The 18,379-nt window shown below is 39.8% G+C and overlaps 1 protein-coding gene and 1 long non-coding RNA gene across 12 annotated transcripts in view; one reads left to right on the top strand and one right to left on the bottom strand.

The window, feature by feature from the left end:
• The window catches only part of LOC133857868 (fatty acid amide hydrolase-like), a 49,650-nt gene that overhangs the window by 12,693 nt on the left and 18,578 nt on the right, over positions 1-18,379 (bottom strand). For all 11 annotated transcript variants that reach the window (XR_009898392.1, XR_009898391.1, XR_009898388.1 and 8 more), the window contains exons 9-15: positions 6,080-6,155; positions 5,928-5,999; positions 5,779-5,833; positions 5,516-5,587; positions 5,296-5,376; positions 5,099-5,202; positions 4,926-5,018 (exon numbers count right to left, since the gene is read on the bottom strand). Coding sequence is in view for 6 of the 11 variants with exons in the window: in XM_062293235.1 (XP_062149219.1) it covers positions 4,926-5,018; positions 5,099-5,202; positions 5,296-5,376; positions 5,516-5,587; positions 5,779-5,833; positions 5,928-5,999; positions 6,080-6,155 (553 nt within the window). In the remaining 5 variants the exon portion in view is untranslated. The remainder of the gene's footprint in view (positions 1-4,925; positions 5,019-5,098; positions 5,203-5,295; positions 5,377-5,515; positions 5,588-5,778; positions 5,834-5,927; positions 6,000-6,079; positions 6,156-18,379) is intronic.
• On the top strand, positions 9,940-11,466 carry LOC133857944 (uncharacterized). Its single transcript, XR_009898400.1, has 2 exons — positions 9,940-10,428; positions 10,527-11,466. It is a non-coding gene; the product is annotated as an uncharacterized LOC133857944 (long non-coding RNA).

The following is an 18,379-nucleotide window of genomic DNA, read 5'->3' as shown; positions in this document are numbered from 1 at the left end:
CTATATGACATAACGAAAAGGATTTGAAGTGAAAGGACATGAAGAGAATGTCTACAAGTTTAAAAGATCTCTATAAGTAATCAAGCAATCATCGAGACAATGGCATTTGAAGTTCCATCAAGCTACACTAGAAATCATGCTTGGCATCTAAGTTTCAAATGAAAGATATGCGTGCTACTACCTATGTCCTGGGAATAAGAATTTCTAGAGATAGAAATTCAAAATTATTATTGGATTAAGAAATACTGGAAAAGGCGCTTTAGAGGCTTTTGATTGATAAATGTAAACCTTTAAGTACACGTGTCTCAAGGGGTCAACACTTAAGCAAAAAAGGTTTCATAAGGATGAGACAGAGATTAAAGAAATGGAAACAGTCCCCTATGCCCAAGCTGTGGGTAGTCTTATGTATGCCATGACAAGCACAAGGCCTGCTATTTTTCATGCGGTAGGATTGGTGAACTAATATCAATCCAATCCAAGGAAGACATATTGGCAAGCAATAAAGCAAATATTTAAATATTTACAAGGCACGAAAAACATGGGTTTATATTTTGGATTATATGATCTAGAAATTGCAAGATATGCAAATGCAGATTTTGTAAGAGATTTAGATGACAGAAAATTAACTAACGGTTATGTGTTCCTGTTCGATGGAACGGCTAGCTATCTCTTGGTTAAGCAAAAAGCATAATTGTGTTGCTAAATCCATAATGGAAGCTGTGTATGTATCATCCAACACACCGGTAAGTAATGCGGTTTGGATTAAACGTTTTGTTGATAGTTTAAATTTAGGTATACCTAGCAGACCAATCAATGTGTTTTGTGACAACAATCCCTCTGTCTGTTATATAGAAAGTAAGCAAACGCATTACTTTAAATTATCATTATATTCAAGTTATAGTGGAGAGGGGTGAAATTGAAGTTGAGTTTGAAGTTGTAGTCGAGCTTTGACTAAGGGATGCCTATGGATAAATTTAGAGGGCATGAATCGACATTGGAATTAAGAAACACCTAGGTGATAGCTACATGGGTTAGCACATAGTTAAGAGGATCTGAGGACACCTGAATTAATGATTCTATGAACTTCTGCCTAATAAGGAACATAATTGGTCAGTTAAAGGCAAATAATAATGACGAGGTATGAGTAATATAGCTCACATAAATGTAAAGTCTGCTAAAAGGCATTATGCTGAGACTAGGTATATATGCTCTGCGAGTGTAAAAGACACTATTAAGGTGAATAAATGAAAACATCATGAATAATGGCTTTAGAGAAAGTACTTGACCAAAGGTTTGGAGGAAGTCAAACCCATGTATTTGGGTACGACTGAAGTCGTCAATTGTGGTATGGGTGTGGACTGTGTTCCTAACCATCGAGAATGGACGCCATTCGCTTTATATATAGCGAAATGAAGTCACCTCTATGTGCTTGGTGGGAGAGCATATGGTAAAGGGTGCAGTCATATAAGGCAGTGACAAAGTGGTCACACATATAAGCCAGTCACAATCTGACGATGATCTGTGAGAATCACATATGAGAGTTGGCATGAAAGAGTTAATGGTACCAAGGTAATCATGCTCAACTCAGTTTATCAACTATTATAGCGTCATTAAGTGGGAGATGATGATGTATGGGATGATCACACCATAACAAATGTGGTGATTCCTACACCAAATCATCTCCATGGAAGGTGATAACTTCCATGGAGATTATGGAAAGATAAACAATATAACTCTTGGTGAAGAGTTGCATTGCATTCTATTAATAGAGTTGGGGCGATATTTCACATGTCATTCATTATTATTTTCGTTTCTCTTTGTCCTCCTAGATTTCCACCCTAGCAGGAAAATCCTTCCAACTCTTTTGTATTCATTCTCGGTGAACTTCTTTCACAAGCCATTGGTTTATTGAACCTAGGCATAACCAGAAAAGAATAAGCTCTAAAATCCTATGGTAAAGGTACTTTCGACTGGAAGGTATATTTGAAAGTGGGAGAAGGCTTACAAGATGAACCTATAAATTATTAAGAGATTCACATTTAATCTCATTTTGAATCCCATACCTAATCATTAGGTCTTAAAAAATTGGCCCCATTCGGTGTTTAAAACTTTGTTTGTAAATCTCTTTTATCACCCAAGTGTTTTGTGTGAAAATGTGTTTTTGAGGTTACTGTGCTAGTCATCAGATGGATGTTCTGACATCCATTATTTGAAGCTATGAAGGGCTTCTAGTGCTTAACCGTTAGATAGACGTCAAATGCAAGTCTTGACGAAACGGCACACAATAGGTTTCGTCAGGTGAATGTCAGATACAAGTCCTAACAAAATTGTAGACAGTAAGCTTTGTCAGATGGAAGTCCTAATGTAATTGTACACAAAAGGTTTTGTCATATGGATGTGAGATGCAAGTATTGTGTTGTTGATGTGTGTTTGTTTTATAGCTTTTGTGGTTGTGATGTCTATATGCTTTATGTTTCAATAAATTTATCTTGTGACAATTAGTGGTATTGTGTGGTTGATTTCGGGTTAGAACACACAAATTGAGAGCGATAAAGGGCCCGTAAAGAGGATAGTTTATGGTAGTAGCTTGGGGCAATAGCAGAGGCATGAGCGCCCTACTCTCTAGTAGGCACCATTGTGTCCAAAATGCCGTAGACATCATTGGGAGTTGTGTAGGAGAGGAACTAAACCATGCTACCCAATGGGGCAAGGCAGGCCACATTTATAGGAACTGCATTGTGGCTACCACTAGAGATTCATCTGCACCAAAGAGGAACGACCATAAATCGGTTGCACAAGGGAGGCAAAAGTTGATCTTGATATGGAAACAGGTTTTGTTCCCTTTATGTCGTACTAAGTATTGTTTAACTCAAGGATCATACACCCTCTTTTCTTCATTCATACAAGAAAAATCGTACCTACTAAAACTAAGTCACTAGACTAGAGGTTCAATGTAAGTAGTAGTTCGTAAAAATTTTGAAGATCAAATTTTTATTAGGAGGCAAGGATGAAATACCTAGAATAACTAAAATCTAAAGGAAAATGGAAATTGGAGTGATATATATATACATCAAGCAGAACTTGGGATGTTCTGACAACATGTGATAGCAAGTAGAGACTTAACGAAATTCAAGAGGAGAAAACGGTGAAATTTGGGCCCCAAAAATGACTCGCGCCAAGCATAGCTAGGTGACTACGATGTGTGCTCTGAAAAGAGTTTTCTGGATTATAGACTTATGCACGATTATGATACTCGTAGCGAAAGTTATGTTCAATTTAGTGCTACAAGCGTAAAACTACATCATGCCATGTGTCAGCCCCTATGCCATACCACATGTCAAAGTTTCCTTAATAGCGAAGCTTCCTTTATGGCAAAGTAAGGGATTCACAAGCTTGTGAAATTTCTATAAATAGCAACCCTTTGAATGTGAAATTTCATACTTCTCATTCTCTTGTCTTCTAGCACCTAGAGAGAGGTTTTTATAAGTATTCGTAGCGAGAGAAAGAGAGAGAAGCTTGGAGAAATATAAAGAGGAAAGTTTGTAGAGATTGATACGTGCTACAAGGTTAAGCGTGCAAGCATGAACTTAAGCAAGACAAGTAAGTGAATATCCTTATCATATTAAGTGTTTTTTTTTTTTTTTTTTGTATGTTATTCCATGTAAGTACATGTCATATTAAATATGTTTCATAAGTAAACTTCTATCATTAATAGTTAAATCTTAGTGGATGAATAAAATTTTCTATGATTCCCCATAACGATGGTCTAGTATACGGTCATATATAGGAGAATCACTCATGATGATGGTTTGTTGTTCAGTCATGAGAATGATCACCATTGCGACAATCTGTTGTTCGGTCATGGTGTGGTTGATTTTCCATGATGACGGCTTGAGGCTCGATCATGAGAAAATCACTCCAATTTATTAATATGTTAAAGGTATGAAGTTTTAAGTAAGGAAACTAATATAATCTGCACAACTAGAATTATATTTATGTTATGCGATAGATGATTATCATGATATTTTATGCTAAACGATGCTTTCCGTTTGTGATTATAATGTTTCTTGTTGTGATATATTATGTTAAGGCTAATTCTTACTTACTGAGTCGTGCACTTATATTTCTACCTATAAAACATTGTTTTATAGAGTGTGAGCACATTGAGGTAGAAATTATTCAATACCAAAGTGATTGATAGAAAAATTATTCAAAGATATGGGGATTTGATGTTTAGTTAAGATTAAACAGTACTAGATGTAGAAATTGACAGTTTATCATATTTAATTATGGTTGTAGATTAGATAATTGATGTAAATATGGGACTTTATGTGAATAAACTATGATGTTTTAGTGCTCTGGTATTGTTTTTACAGTTATAGTTCACTTCAATTATTTTAAAAAGAAAACATTTATAGAATTTTCTATTGCAAATGTAATTCAAAGCATAGTAGTAGTGCCTCATGTTATTTATAGAAGTTAGGAAGTTACTATTAGTACCTTAAAGTTTGATCACATTTACGATCTAGTGCTATTTTTAGGATACATAGGGTCATATTGGTTGGAAATCCATGTCATAAGGGTGATAGCATTTGTGATTGTAGAGTGGGCTCACGTTGATTGAATGGCGTAATCACTTCCAAGGTTTCAATGTTGATATTCTTTATTGCACCAAATTAGAAAACCAAGGTTTTATCAATTTAGGCTATATGTATTTGTGGCCACTTAAATAGTTTAACCTGAAAGTTGTTTTCAAAACATAATATGTGTTTAAAATTATGCTAAAATGGGTTTTTGATAAAATGCTTTTATGGAATTCTATCTTCCACTAATTGTAGCTAGTATATTTCTTTTTTGGTCTAGTCTACTTTATGTTTTCCAACTTATCTACATAAAAATGAATAAAACAAGGTAAAAAGCATTACCTAATTTTTTGTGCCTTTATGTACTCCTTGCTGCTGAAAGAACTGTACACGCTAAGTGCTACCCTTGTATCCCATCCTAATTCTGCTGGATTCCTGCAATGTGTTTCTAGTGTCAGCATTTTGATTTCTCACAGTGAAGAAATTGCATGCAATACTAGTGGAAAAGAACATACAGCTTTTCTAGATGAGAACTAAGGGAAGCGCTACACTCAGATCCAATTGTTGAATAATGTGCCAATCGCATCACTTCTATATCCGGTATAGTCACCTCTACAATCTATTGCATAATAATATAACAAGGCATTAATTATCTCGCTACCAAGATGTAAATAAAACAGATATAAGAAAACATCAATTCAATTAATGACACCTTCCAACCATAGTGCTCCTGAAGTTTGTTTAGAGCTTTAGAACAACATATTCTGATATCATCCCTGCAATCATCAAACCACTAATTCTCCCAATTAGTGGTTTAATTGAATATAAGATTAAGAATATCATAAGACAATGATCATCTTATATAATTAATAAAAATAATTATGAATTATCATTTTTATTAAAATACAGTTTCATCATAACAGGTTACTAACCTCTGCATACTTGGCTAATTTGACATCAGAGATAGGTTTAGTTGAATGGAACAGTGGAAAATACAGTTTGGGCTGGAAGTTTATCCAAAAGAAAAAGGTCCAAAAATCAGATTGGTTTATGAAACAATTCATTCATACCATGCATGCATTGTCCTAAGGATCTGAGAAGTACTGTAAGCTCAATGCATATTGGGTTTAGAAAGAAAGCATTAATTAATTTATGCATGCATGCATGCTTGAATGATCAAAACAAAAAAGATAACCTGTACACCACTGGTGGGTTGATCTGATGGAAGTCGTCCATTCATAGCTGCATAACTGTAAACATTAAAATGGTAAAAGCTATAAATACGTACCACCGAAGAGAAATGGAATCAACAGAGACATAAATAGTCAAAAGAAGAACACCGACACAATAAATGCATCCTCGATGGTGCCTGCTAAGATCCCAACCATTCCCACCGTCCAATTCAAAGGAAGAACACTAAAAAAAAAAAAAAACATTTATTCTCAAAATGGTCTTATATATAACAAAGAGATTAGTAGAGTAAAATCAATATTCACCCAGAATGAGGTATGCGTCCAAAAGTTGGTTTCAAACCAACAACACCACAAAGAGCTGCTGGCATTCGCACAGATCCTAGAAATAGAGATACAGATGAAGCATTCAGTTATAAGCTAATGATGTTTATATAGTACAAATCTATCCGGCCAGTTTACCATGAAGAGTTTATACATAAAAATGAAAGAGGTATAGACAAATAACCCTACTCAATGATTTGGTTGTTAAATACGGTGTGCTATATATACGCAAAAACAGAGTATCACTTCAGGAATCTATAATCATGACGATTTGCTCATTGAATCATTGAAGTTAGGTGGTGGTAGGTAGCTTTGTTTTGTGTTACAAGCCTGAGAAATAGACCGTGTAACAAGGCCATGGATAGGAAAGTTGGCAAGATGAGTCCTGCAGGGCTTCCCTATGACTCAAGTTTAGAGGTTTCAGAGGAACCTCAAGACCTCACAACGTAAACATTGATATTTATCAAATTATTCTCTACCTATTTTATTGTAGTACTGCTCCTTAAATAAAGGTTACAATCGACTCAAAATTAGGGTTAGGAATTGTAATCCCACCCTGACTTGGACTAGGATATGTGAAGCTCCTTATATGGGAATCTCTCACAATTTATTACATGACTAGGACTCTCCTAATATGGAAATACCTTAAGGGTTAATTTACTACATAGCTGACTCAACCATAGTTAATGCACATACTCTCAGTATTCAGAAAGGTAGGCAAAGAGCAAGACTTAAAGAGTAATTGAGTGAGGATCGTAACATTTCTCCCCCCTTAAAAACGTCCTAGGGCCCGTTTAATAACCCCCCTCCCTTCCCCTCCTCTTATGGGATGAATTTTTTGTTGAGTAAAAGTAAAAAGTGATTGATGTGATATAAAGTAAAAAAAAAAAAAATTATATGAAAAAGTGAAAAAAATTTGTATTATAATGAGAAAGGAAATCAAGCTTTTTCTCCCAATAGGCATCCGCTAGAGAATAACCCACCCAATGCACTAGTACTTCGGCCAGCCCCTTACGTATTCGTACGTTGTTCCAACACAGCTTGCGGCTGGACAAACGAATTGGGAACTTTCAGAAGCTGGGTTGGTATAGGTTCTCCGGTTCCCATGTATTGCTTAAGGACTGAAATATGAAAAACCGGATGCAACTTAGACTCCTTAGGCAAGTCGAGCAGATAAGCCACGGGCTCAATTGTTTTCAAAATCTTGAATGGACTATATTTAGCTGCCAATTTGGCATTGCTTCGCAATTCGACAGAAGATTGTCGGTATGGTTGCAACTTCAAATAACCCGAGTCTCCTATGCAAAATTGCTTCTCCTTATGGTGCTTGTTGTAAATTTGTGTCATTTACGATGTCGAGACTTAAGTAACCGATCCCTAGCCTTCTGAAGCAATTGATCACATTCACCAAGGTCTTCTCAACTACTTCCACTTGAGCGATGCCCTTAACATTAGATAACAAGGTGGGGGGAGATCTACCATACATGAGTGCAAAAGGAGTGAGGTTATGAGAGAAAATGGGTACTAGTGTTATAGCAATACTCTACCCATGATAGCCATTTAACCCATTCCTTAGTCTTGGAACTAGTTAGGCCTCTTAAGTATATTTCCACCGTGCAATTGAAGACTTCCATCTGCCCATATGTTTGTGGGTGATAAGTGGAACTAAAATTGAATTTAGTTCCATGAAGGGAAAACAACTCTGTCCAATAATGGCTTTGTAAATGTTGGGTCCCGGTCACACACAATGGACTCTTAACATTCCATGTAGTTTGAAGATGTTGTCAAAATAGACCCGTGGAACTTGGGAAGCAGTATAAGGGTGACTTATGGGAATGAAGTGGCCATATTTTGTCAATCGACCAATGACCACCAAAATTGTAGATTTCCCATGGGACTTGGGTAAGGCATCCACGAAATCCATAAAGACCTTAGCCCAAACTTTTGTGGGGTTGGGTAGTGGCTTTAAGAGCCTCGAAGGTATGGTGGTTTCAATTTTATGCCTTTGACACATGTTGCACTGCCTAGTAAAAGCCTTGACTGATGTAGGACAGATTAATAGAATAAATAAAACAAGAATTTAAGAGGAAGAAGACAGAGAAATAGAGGAGAAGAAGCTCGGAAGAGGAAGGAAGAAGAAAGCCAAGAGAGAGGGAAAGTAGGGAGAAGACGATAGCGGCGTAAGCTCAATTTTTCATTCATCATCAACTGCCTATTGCAAGTGAACACTATGCTTAAATAGACTCATAGATTAAACCTTAACCCTAATATGACTGAGGGCCAAGCCCATTATTGGATTACACATCAATTAAATTAAATAAAAATAAAACTAATACTTTAAATAAACTAAAGGTCCAATTTATTCCTCATCATTGACCCTCTCCTTCATTTTGGGCCAGTAAAAAACTGCTTTTAAGCCTATGAATGGTTTTAAAAAAACAACCTTCATGTGTACTTTATGCACTTCAATAATAATAGGCTGGATGAGATGAGAAGTGCTAGACAGATACTACCCATTCTTTAAAGAAGATTAGACCCTCCTTGAATTCCCATGGACCTTCCGCCTCGCCTTCTTGTATTCTTGAAACCAGAGCTTGTAGGTCTGAATTAGTTCGTATTTCACCTTGGATGGGTTCTAGCCAGTGAGGCACTAGAGGAGAGATAGCCATCAGGGTTTTTGGTCCTTCTACTCTGGACAAAGCATTTGTAGCTGAATTTTCTTTTCCTCACTTGTACTCAATTTCATACTTATACCCCAATAGCTTCAACCACCATCTTTGCTGAGCGGTGATTGATATAGTTTGATCCAGTAGGAACTTCAGGCTTTTTTTTATCAGAATGGAACCTTGAGCCCAATAAATAAAACTCTACCTTTTGAAAGCCACAACCAGGGCCATTATTTCTTTCTCATAGGTAGAAAGGCCTAACTCTCACCCTTGATAGCTTTGCTAAAATAAGCTATGGGCCTACTTTCTTGCAATAATACTACCTCAATGCCAGACTCCAAGGCATCACATTATACTACAAAGGGTTTGGAAAAATCAGGTAGAGCCAGGACTGTAGCTTGAGTCATAGTCAGCTTCAACTCGGTAAAATATTTTTCAGCTTGAGTTGACTACCCAAAGGCATTCTTTTTAAGTAATTCTATCAAAGGTTTAGTAATTGCTCCATAGCCCCGAATGAATTTTCAATAGTATCCTGTGAGACCTAAAAACCCTCTCAGTTTCTTGAGGGTAGTGGGCTTGGGCCATTCCATAATTGATTCAATTTTTTCGGGATCCATTACTACCCCACGAGGGGAGATGATCGATGTGGCCCAAATAACTTACCTCCGCCTTGCCAAATTGGCATTTGTGCCTTCTTACAAACAACTAATGGGTTAGCAAAATGTTGAAAACATGAGCCATGTGTTGTAAGTGTTTGCCCAATTTATGCTATAAATAAAAAAATGTCATCAAAGAAAACCAGAAGAAGTTTTCGGAGTACCTTATGAAAGATATCATTCATTAAGGCCTAAAAAGTAGATGGCGTGTTTGTTAGGCTGAACAACATAACTAAGAATTTGTAATGCCTGTGGCTGTCCGAATTGTCGTCTTCTCAATGTCTGGTGGATTAACTATGATCTGGTGGTAGCCCAAGCGCAGGTCCAATCTGGAGAAAACTTTGGCCTTGTGTAACTCATCTAGAGGCCTTTGGGTCCTTGAAATAAAAGCCCATACTGATCCAACAAGGACTTAATATTGGTTCTATCTTTTCATCCACGGGCCCACATTCCCCTAGCTGCACGACTTTAATCTGCAACACTGCCCCTCTGGAATAGCCACATAGCAACTTAAACCTTGGTCCCATCCAACATCTAATCCTTAGGCGCTGACATCCCCTGCAAAGTGACCCTCTCTCCATGCCATGTGAAGCTCATCACCAAGCTAGAGAAATCCCACAAAATAATTTCTGAGTGTTTACAACCAAATAGCACCAAAGATGGTGACTGCTCGACAGAACCCTCCACTGAGAAGAGTCTCCCCATTGGCCACGAGCATCTTCATCTTCTCAGTCGGTGCCAGTGCGACGCCCCACCCATCGGGCTGCGGCAGAGCTAATGAAATTGTGCGTGCTCCCACTGTCAACGAGAAACACGATCTTGCAGCACCCCAATTCTCCCTTCAACCGCGTCGTGCGAGGCCCTCGGGTTCCAGTGATGGCATGTAGAGAAATTGCAGCTTGCCCCCCTTCATGAAATTCAGGGTCATCATTGCCGCCCTCCTCAATGGAGATTCTTCCTTCATCATCCTCCAGTTCCAGCCAAAACAATTTGGCACATCTATGGCCAGGTATGAATGTCTCATCACAATTGAAGCACAATTCCCTTTCCCTCTTGTCTCGCAATTCCTCTGTAGTGAGCTTCCGAATTTGGGGATTCTTTTGTCAGGTTAGTGTTGGCGATGACATGGGTGGCAATTTAAGGGGTATTTTGGTCTCTGGCGCATTATTGCGTCGTTCGGCTTGATGTTTGGCTTCGTACAGCTGCGCCAAGCCTATTGCGGCGATAAGGTTCGTGGGGTGGCCTGCTTGCACCTCTGGCCGAATGGTGTCCTTCAGCCCACTGATGAAACAACCCAGTTGGTGTTCTGTGGATAGTCGTCCAACACGACTTAACAGCCTTTCAAATTGTGCTTGGCAGCTCGTGGGGCGGCCTGCTTGCACCTCTGGCTGAATGGTGTCCTTCAGCCCACTGATGAAACACCCCAGTTGGTGTTCTGTGGAGAGTCGCCCAACACGACTTAACAACCTTTCAAATTGTGCTTGGTAGTCCCTCATTGACCCATTCTGTTTGAGCTTAGACAAATCACCAAAGAAATCCTCAAACATTGTTGGTCCGTACATGGCATGGAGGCCTTCCTTCCAGGCTTCCTAGATGACCGTTGTTGTCTGGCCTTCCATGAATAATTGGTACCATAGCTGGGCATTGTCATCAAGGTGGTAAGCGGCTAAGGGCAGCCTCTCCTCCTTTTTTTCCACCAGAACGTGGGAAGTCAATCTTAGCCACTTTTGGGGTCATAGACCCATTGGTGCAGGACCAGTTCGAGTCATTTGTGGTCCTCTCCTGCGATTAGTAGTGGCAACGATGTCCTCACTTACACCTCCTGGAAAACCTAAAAGAGACAAGAGCCATCAAGTCTACGAAAGTCAGGAGACTCATTGACTTCACAAGCATCCACGGCTGCTGTTAGTAGGAAACGTGGGGCTCAACCTTGCTCCAGATATTAAGCCTACACTCTTGCATATTATATTACTTTGTAGATAACGTGTTTGTTATTTGTAAGCTACTAATAGCACTATACTTCATTAGACTTTCCTGTTGCTCTTCATACTGTACAACATTTACGTGGTATTAGAGCTACACTCACCACCGTCCTTTTTTAGGATCCTTTTCAATGGCCACTTCAACTCCACCAACCTCCCCTATTTCTTCCACATCTGCTCTCAATGCACCTCCCTACAACCCCACCATTGCCACTGGTCCCACTTCTCTCCACACTTCCCTTACCCACAAACTCATACGAGATAACTATAGCTTATGGAAGACTACCGTTGTTCCTATCTTAAAGGGACACTCTCTATTTGGCTTTGTTGATAGCACGTCAATCTGCCCTTCTCCAACAGTTACCACCCAGTCTGAAACTGGGACTGTCATTGCTCCCAATCCTGCCTTCACAGCATGGACTATCCAGGATCAACTCATTCTTGGTGAATCACCTCCTGCTTAACTGAATCTATCCTATCTCACGTTGTCAGATGCACAATGTCCAGAGATGTTTGGCTCACTCTTGAACGTTTGTTCAAATCTCATTCAAGTCCATTCCCACCTTGCCACTTTGAAAAAGAGAAACTCCTCCACGCCCTGTATGTCAGGTTTGCAACAAATCTGGACACATTGCGTTGGACTACTACCAACGTTTCAACAACAACCTTCAAAGGGATTCCCATCCCAGCATGCAAGCACTAATAGCTTCTCCACAGCCCACTGCTGACTAGCATTGGTATCCTGACTTTGGGGCCTCTCATCACATCACCTCTGATTTAGCCAACCTCAATCTGAAGGCTAAAGAATATGGTGGTTCGCATCAACTCCGTGTCGGGCCTCTCTATATAGCACATTGGCCATTCTCGAGTCTCCACACCTCACTCTCCTTAAAAATTAATCTCCTTTTGAGGTTCTTTTTAAAACCCCACCCAATTATAAATTGTTACGCATTTTGACTGTGCTTGTTGGCCTCTTCTTTGACCTTACGACTCCAACAAATTACAACCTCGCTCCACTCTATGTGTTTTCATGGGATATAGCTTACGCCACAAATGTTACAAATGCCTTCATATCCCTACTGGGCGCATTTGTTTTTCATGTGATGTCGTCTTTCAAGAAGATCTTTTTCCTTTTGCTGACAAGGCTCATGCCTCGTCCAAATCTCTTGCTTCCAAGCCATCCACATCTCCTATTCATTTTCCTCTTTCCCACATCTGTCCAGTTGTGTCACCTACTTTCTCTCACCCACGTGAAGTAGTGTCCCAGCTACTGCATCACGAGTCCCCCGTACGTGTTCCAACCCAGACTACATCTCAGCCTCTACACATGACAATCCTTCTCCCTCCCCTTAGACCATCCCCATCAGCTTATGTAAATTTCAATCTATTCTACATAACCAAAACTTACTTTTTGCTAGTTTACATAATCACTTTCAAAACTATTTCCTCTTTCCCACATCTGTCCAGTTGTGTCACCTACATTCTCTCACCCACGTGAAGTAGTGTCCCAGCTACTGCATCACGAGTCCCCCCTACGTGTTCCAACCCAGACTACATCTCAGCCTCTACAAATGACAATCCTTCTCCCTCCCCTTAGACCATCCCCATCAGCTTATGTAAATTTCAATCTATTCTATATAACCAAAACTTACTTTTTGCTGGTTTACATAATCACTTTCAAAACTATCCTCCAATTGATTATCTAAATTTATATCTATTTTATTAAAATAATCAATTTAATTTTTTTTATTATTTTTGTTAAAACCTCATGACCACTCCTCTCCACAAACCCAAAATCATCTCACAGGCATTTCATCAACCAAACGACCTACACTTTCAAGATCAAAATCAACCCACGGTAATTCACCACACCATTATCAACCAACCGGAATCAACCAGAATTATTAGAATTATCACATTGACACACCACACAGACTACACACAACTGGCAACCATCACGGCATCACCACCGCACCACCATTACACCACCATCGCACTAGACAACCGGCAACCATAACCACCACACCAGAGAACCAGCAACCATAACCACCGCACCAGATCACCAAAAACCTCCAGAAGATCGACAACCCAAATCCAGAAACTTCCGGAAGATCGACAACCCAAACCCATACGCCCCAACTCAGAAACTTCCAGAAAATTGGCAACTTGCACCCATCTTCCCAAATCCCAATCTGAAACAGCTTTTGGATCAGGCCGACGAGGACCACAAGGAGGATGAAGTTCTTGGCGAAGATGAACATGGTGACCCACGGGTTCTGCTCAAGCTTGTGTGGGAGGGGCTTGCGAGCGCAGCGAAGTGCCGCGTTGGTGGTGTTGGCCATGGGTTTCTTTGCTTGCTGGGCCTTTATTGTCGCCGCCGGTGGGGCTGGGTTAGGGAAGCGAGGCTTCGTTGACGCCGAGCGATTCGACGTTGGTGGTCCTCTTCTCAGTCACCACTATACCCATCCTCCAAGCATGACCGACTGAGAGAGAGAATGCCGAAGAACAAGCAAGAAAATGCACGCAAAGAAAGAACAAGAAGCTTCGAGAGAGTGAGAAAAAGTAGGAAAAAATAATAAAATATAATATACATCTGTGAACAGTGTCATGCCACATGAGGCGTGACACTGTTCACAAATGGACAATGCATCTATTCTGGCGTTGGGTTGCATAATCTGTTGGAGGAGGGTTTTATTGTTTTTGCCATCTACTTTGGCCAAAAGTTGAGTTTACATAAACTGCTATGGATGCTCTTATGTCCCTTTTGTAGACCTATCCTGTCATAACCCACCTACTTCCTGTACTATCCCACTCCCACCTATCTCCGTCACAACTACCACCCAGCATCCTATGACCACACGGTCAAAGCACCATATTTCTAAACCAATGCTTCTTCTAGATGGCACTCTAAAGTACCCACTCCCTCATGTGTTGCTCATCTCTACTAACTTGGATTGTTATTCTACAGCAATCAGGCACCCCAAATGGTGTGAGGCGATGAATGTTGAGTTTGATGCTCTACTAAAAAATCAGACTTGACAACTTATTCCTTCATCCACTGTCGGAAATATTATTGGCTGCAAATGGATTTTTTAGATCAAACGGAAGGCCAACGGAATAGTTGATCGTTATAAATCCCGCTTAGATGCAAAAGGTTTTTATCAGAAACCACGTCTTGACTACGGCGAAACCTACAGCCCCGTCGTAAAGCCCACCACAGTACGCACTGTTCTGTCACTTGCAATTTTTTCTAGTTGGGCTCCAAGGCAAATTGATGTGAATAATGCCTTCTTACATAGCACTTTATCGGAAGATGTGTTCATGTCCTAACCCCCTGGGTTCTCCCACCCCCAATTTCCCCAACAAATTGGCAAATTACATAAAACTCTTTATGTGCTTAAACAAGCTCCACGAGCTTGGTTCTCCGGATTGAGTAACAAGTTGCATGCCATCGGCTTTCATGGAGGTAAGTTAGACACCTCATTGTTCATGTTCACATTTGTTGCATTTACCATATTTATTCTAATTTATGTGGATGATATCATCATCACCTACTCTAAGGCTTCTACCATTGACGAGTTGCTATCTTTGCTTGCATATGATTTCTCTATCAAAGACCTTGAGCCTCTTCACTTTTTTTTGGGCATCGAAGTGATCGGCACCCCTAGTGGTTCTTTCTTATCTCAAAAACGATACATTTTGGACATACTTTGACACACTAACATGGCTGCTGCCAAACCAGTTTCCTCTCCCATATCCACAACCACAAGTCTCTCTACCTTTGAGGGTGCCTCCTTTGATGACCCAACTTTGTATCGGAGCACTATTGGTGCTCTCTAATACTTGTGCATTACACGCCTTGATATCTCCTTCTCAGTCAACAAACTGTCTCAGTTCCTGTAGAAACCCACTATTCTCCATTGGCAATCAGTCAAGCGTCTCCTACCCTATCTCAAGCAGACTATCCACTTCGGACTTCAAATTCAGAAATCCTCCTCTACTACCCTTCAGGCCTTCACACCGATGCAAACTAGTCAGGCGGTCGTGATGAGAGGAGATCAACAGTCGGGTATTGCATTTTTCTTGGTCCAAATATGGTTTCTTGAAGCTCTCGCAAACAAGCTACTGTAGCTCAATCCAGCACTGAAGCTGAGTACAAAGTACTTGCTATTGTTGCAGCTGAGATTTCCTAGCTTAAGTCTCTTCTTCATGAACTTGGCATTCCCGCACACCAACCTCCCGTACTTTGGTGCGATAACATAGGTGCTTCTTATTTATCTTCCAATCTTGTGTTCCACACTAGTAAAAAACACGTGGAAATTGACTTTCACTTTGTTCGTATGTGGTTGCCTCCAAAACACTTAATATCCACTTCTTGTCTAGTCATGACCAACTTGTCGACATCTTCACCAAACCCCTCTCCACTGCCCATTTTGCCTTCTTTCAAAGCAAGCTCAACGGCATTCCTCTCTCGTTGACCTTGAGGGGGCGTGTCAATGATGTCCTCACTTACCCCAACGTAGCTAACTATCAAGCAACTGTACCTCTTAGAAAACCTCCAAGAGACAAGAACTATCAAGTCTACGAAAGTCAGGAGACTAACTGACTTCACAAGCATCCACAACTACTGTTAGCAGGAAACATGGGGCTCAACCTCGCTCCAGATATAAAGTCTATACTTTTGGATATTATATTACTTTGTACATAACGTCTCTGTCATTTGTAAGCTACTAATAGCACTAGACTTCATTAGACTTTCCTGTTGCTCTTTATATTGTACAAACTTTATAAATAGTGAACTGAGTTGAATACTCAGTGTTAGCTTGTGATTGGCTGCATTCTGTTTGACAAAATCACTATTATGGAATGTTGCTACATATTCAGAGATGCCGTTTATTTCAAAGTTTTTATTTCAGAAAAGTGGTTCAAGATGCTCAAAAGAAGATTCTGCGCAGATTCCAAGTCAGAGAAGTCGGATCTCAAGATTTTGTCTAGACGGCCCAGTCATGCATCCGGACACCCATCAGTGTCTAGAAGTTTCAAAGAGTTCAAGGTAGCATCTTTCCGGACGTCATGGCAACATGTCTGGACGCTCATTAGAGATCGACAAGAAATTGGATTTCCTTCACAGACACAGATATGGGAAGACAGCTCCATCCGTCCAGACAACATGGCAACACTGTCCAGAAGCTATCTTTGATAAGGCAAGACGTGGAGAAGAATTGCAACCGTTCGAACGACAGGGCAATACCGTCCGGACGCGGTCCTTATTATTAAAATTGTGTGCAGAATAAGTGCAACCGTCCGGACGCTAGACCAACACCGTCTGGACGCGGCCTTGATATGGTATTGTGTGGAGCGCGTTATGGAAAGCTAGTTGCACAGCTGTCCATCTGGATGGCCTCAGCTTGCGTCAGGACGCCGCCTACAGAAAACCAAATCAGTGTCGATTAAGGTCTTTTGTAGCCTATATATAGAGGCCTCTAGGCATGTATTATTTACAGAATTTGGTATTGAATTCTTTAGTGCTAAGAGAGTATATTTTAGGGAGAAATTGTGAAGATCCGCTAACTCTCTAGCCGTTGTCATGGTACTGTTGTTGTGCTCATAATTGAAGTCAATCTTAGGGATGAGCCCTAAGGTAAAGGAATCCATTGAAGACCCCTTCAAGTAAGAGACTTGGTTGGGAGGCGTTCACGTTAGGTTACGTGTCAGAGTGCTAGATACGATCACTGCAACGGGTATGTGAGTGTTACTGTCTATGTACTACCTTTGTCTTCTGATAGTAGATTTCCTGGGTTTGGTTGCTGTGGAGTGGTTTTTCTCTTAATTGAGTTTTCACTTCGTTGACAACATATCAGTGTTCTTTAAATTCTGCATTAACAATATTTTGTTACACATTGTGCACATACACACACAGCAAATTAGAAGTCTTTTAATTTTCAATTGGTATCAGAACTTAATACACTCTGTTTAGATTTATTTTTTGAGTGTAATCCTTTTGACTTCTATTTTTTTTTTTGCTCTCTTTCAAAATCTTAATATTGTTTTTGCTTTTTGATGGCACGAACTATGGCTATTAGAAAGCTCGTATGCGTTTCTTTTTAAAATTCATTGATTGTTGGAAAAGTGTTGAAACTGGTTCGACTAAGCTAGAGGATACAAATCTCGAACTAGTTTCTGAAAAAAAAAAAACAAAACACAAAACTTCCTAACAATAAAGCCCTCTATACTCTTTGTCAAGCTCTTTCACCGTTTGAATTTGCAAGAATTTCAAACTGTGAAACCACTCAAGAAGCATGTCAAATCTTAGAAACAATATATGAGGGCACTAAACTCGTTAAATCTGTCAAGCTCCAAATGTTGATTTCTAGATTTGAAGAAATTAAGATGTTTGAAGATGAGTTCAGAGAGTTTTACACTAAGATGAGCGACCTGAGAAACTCGAGCTCATCTAAAAAATTATAAGATCTTTGCCTGAGCGTTTCAGAATTAAGGTGACTATTATTGAAGAAAGCAAGGATCTAGAAGAGATTTAGATTGAAGAGTTGGTAGGATCTCTTCAAACATATGAGCTTTCCCTGCCTCCAGTTAAGAAGAAGGCCAGAGTCTCATTTTAGGAAGACTCTGATAATGAAGAAGATGCAGTGACAATGCTGGCTAAGAATTTCAGGAAACTAATGAAGAATGATAAATTCAAAAAGAAGAAATTCTCCGAAAGACAAAAAAAGGCCCCAAGAGAATCTGAGCTTGAAGAAGCAGAGAAGGACCCAAGTGGTCACAGATCTTTTGAATGCTTAGGCTTTGGGCATATTTGGACTGACTATGGGAATCTCAAGTAGGGTAAAGGGAAGGCCTACAATGTGACTCTCAGTGATGAGTCAGAAGAAGAAGAAACTCCTGCTTAAGATCAGAAATTTCTAGTCTTTGTGGCTCCATATGAAGATTAGGAGGATTCTCAATCCTACTACTCTGAGC

This window comes from Alnus glutinosa, chromosome 14 (assembly GCF_958979055.1).
Source record: "Alnus glutinosa chromosome 14, dhAlnGlut1.1, whole genome shotgun sequence".
Lineage (NCBI taxonomy): Eukaryota > Viridiplantae > Streptophyta > Magnoliopsida > Fagales > Betulaceae > Alnus > Alnus glutinosa.
This window is presented reverse-complemented; position numbering and strand designations above follow the sequence as displayed.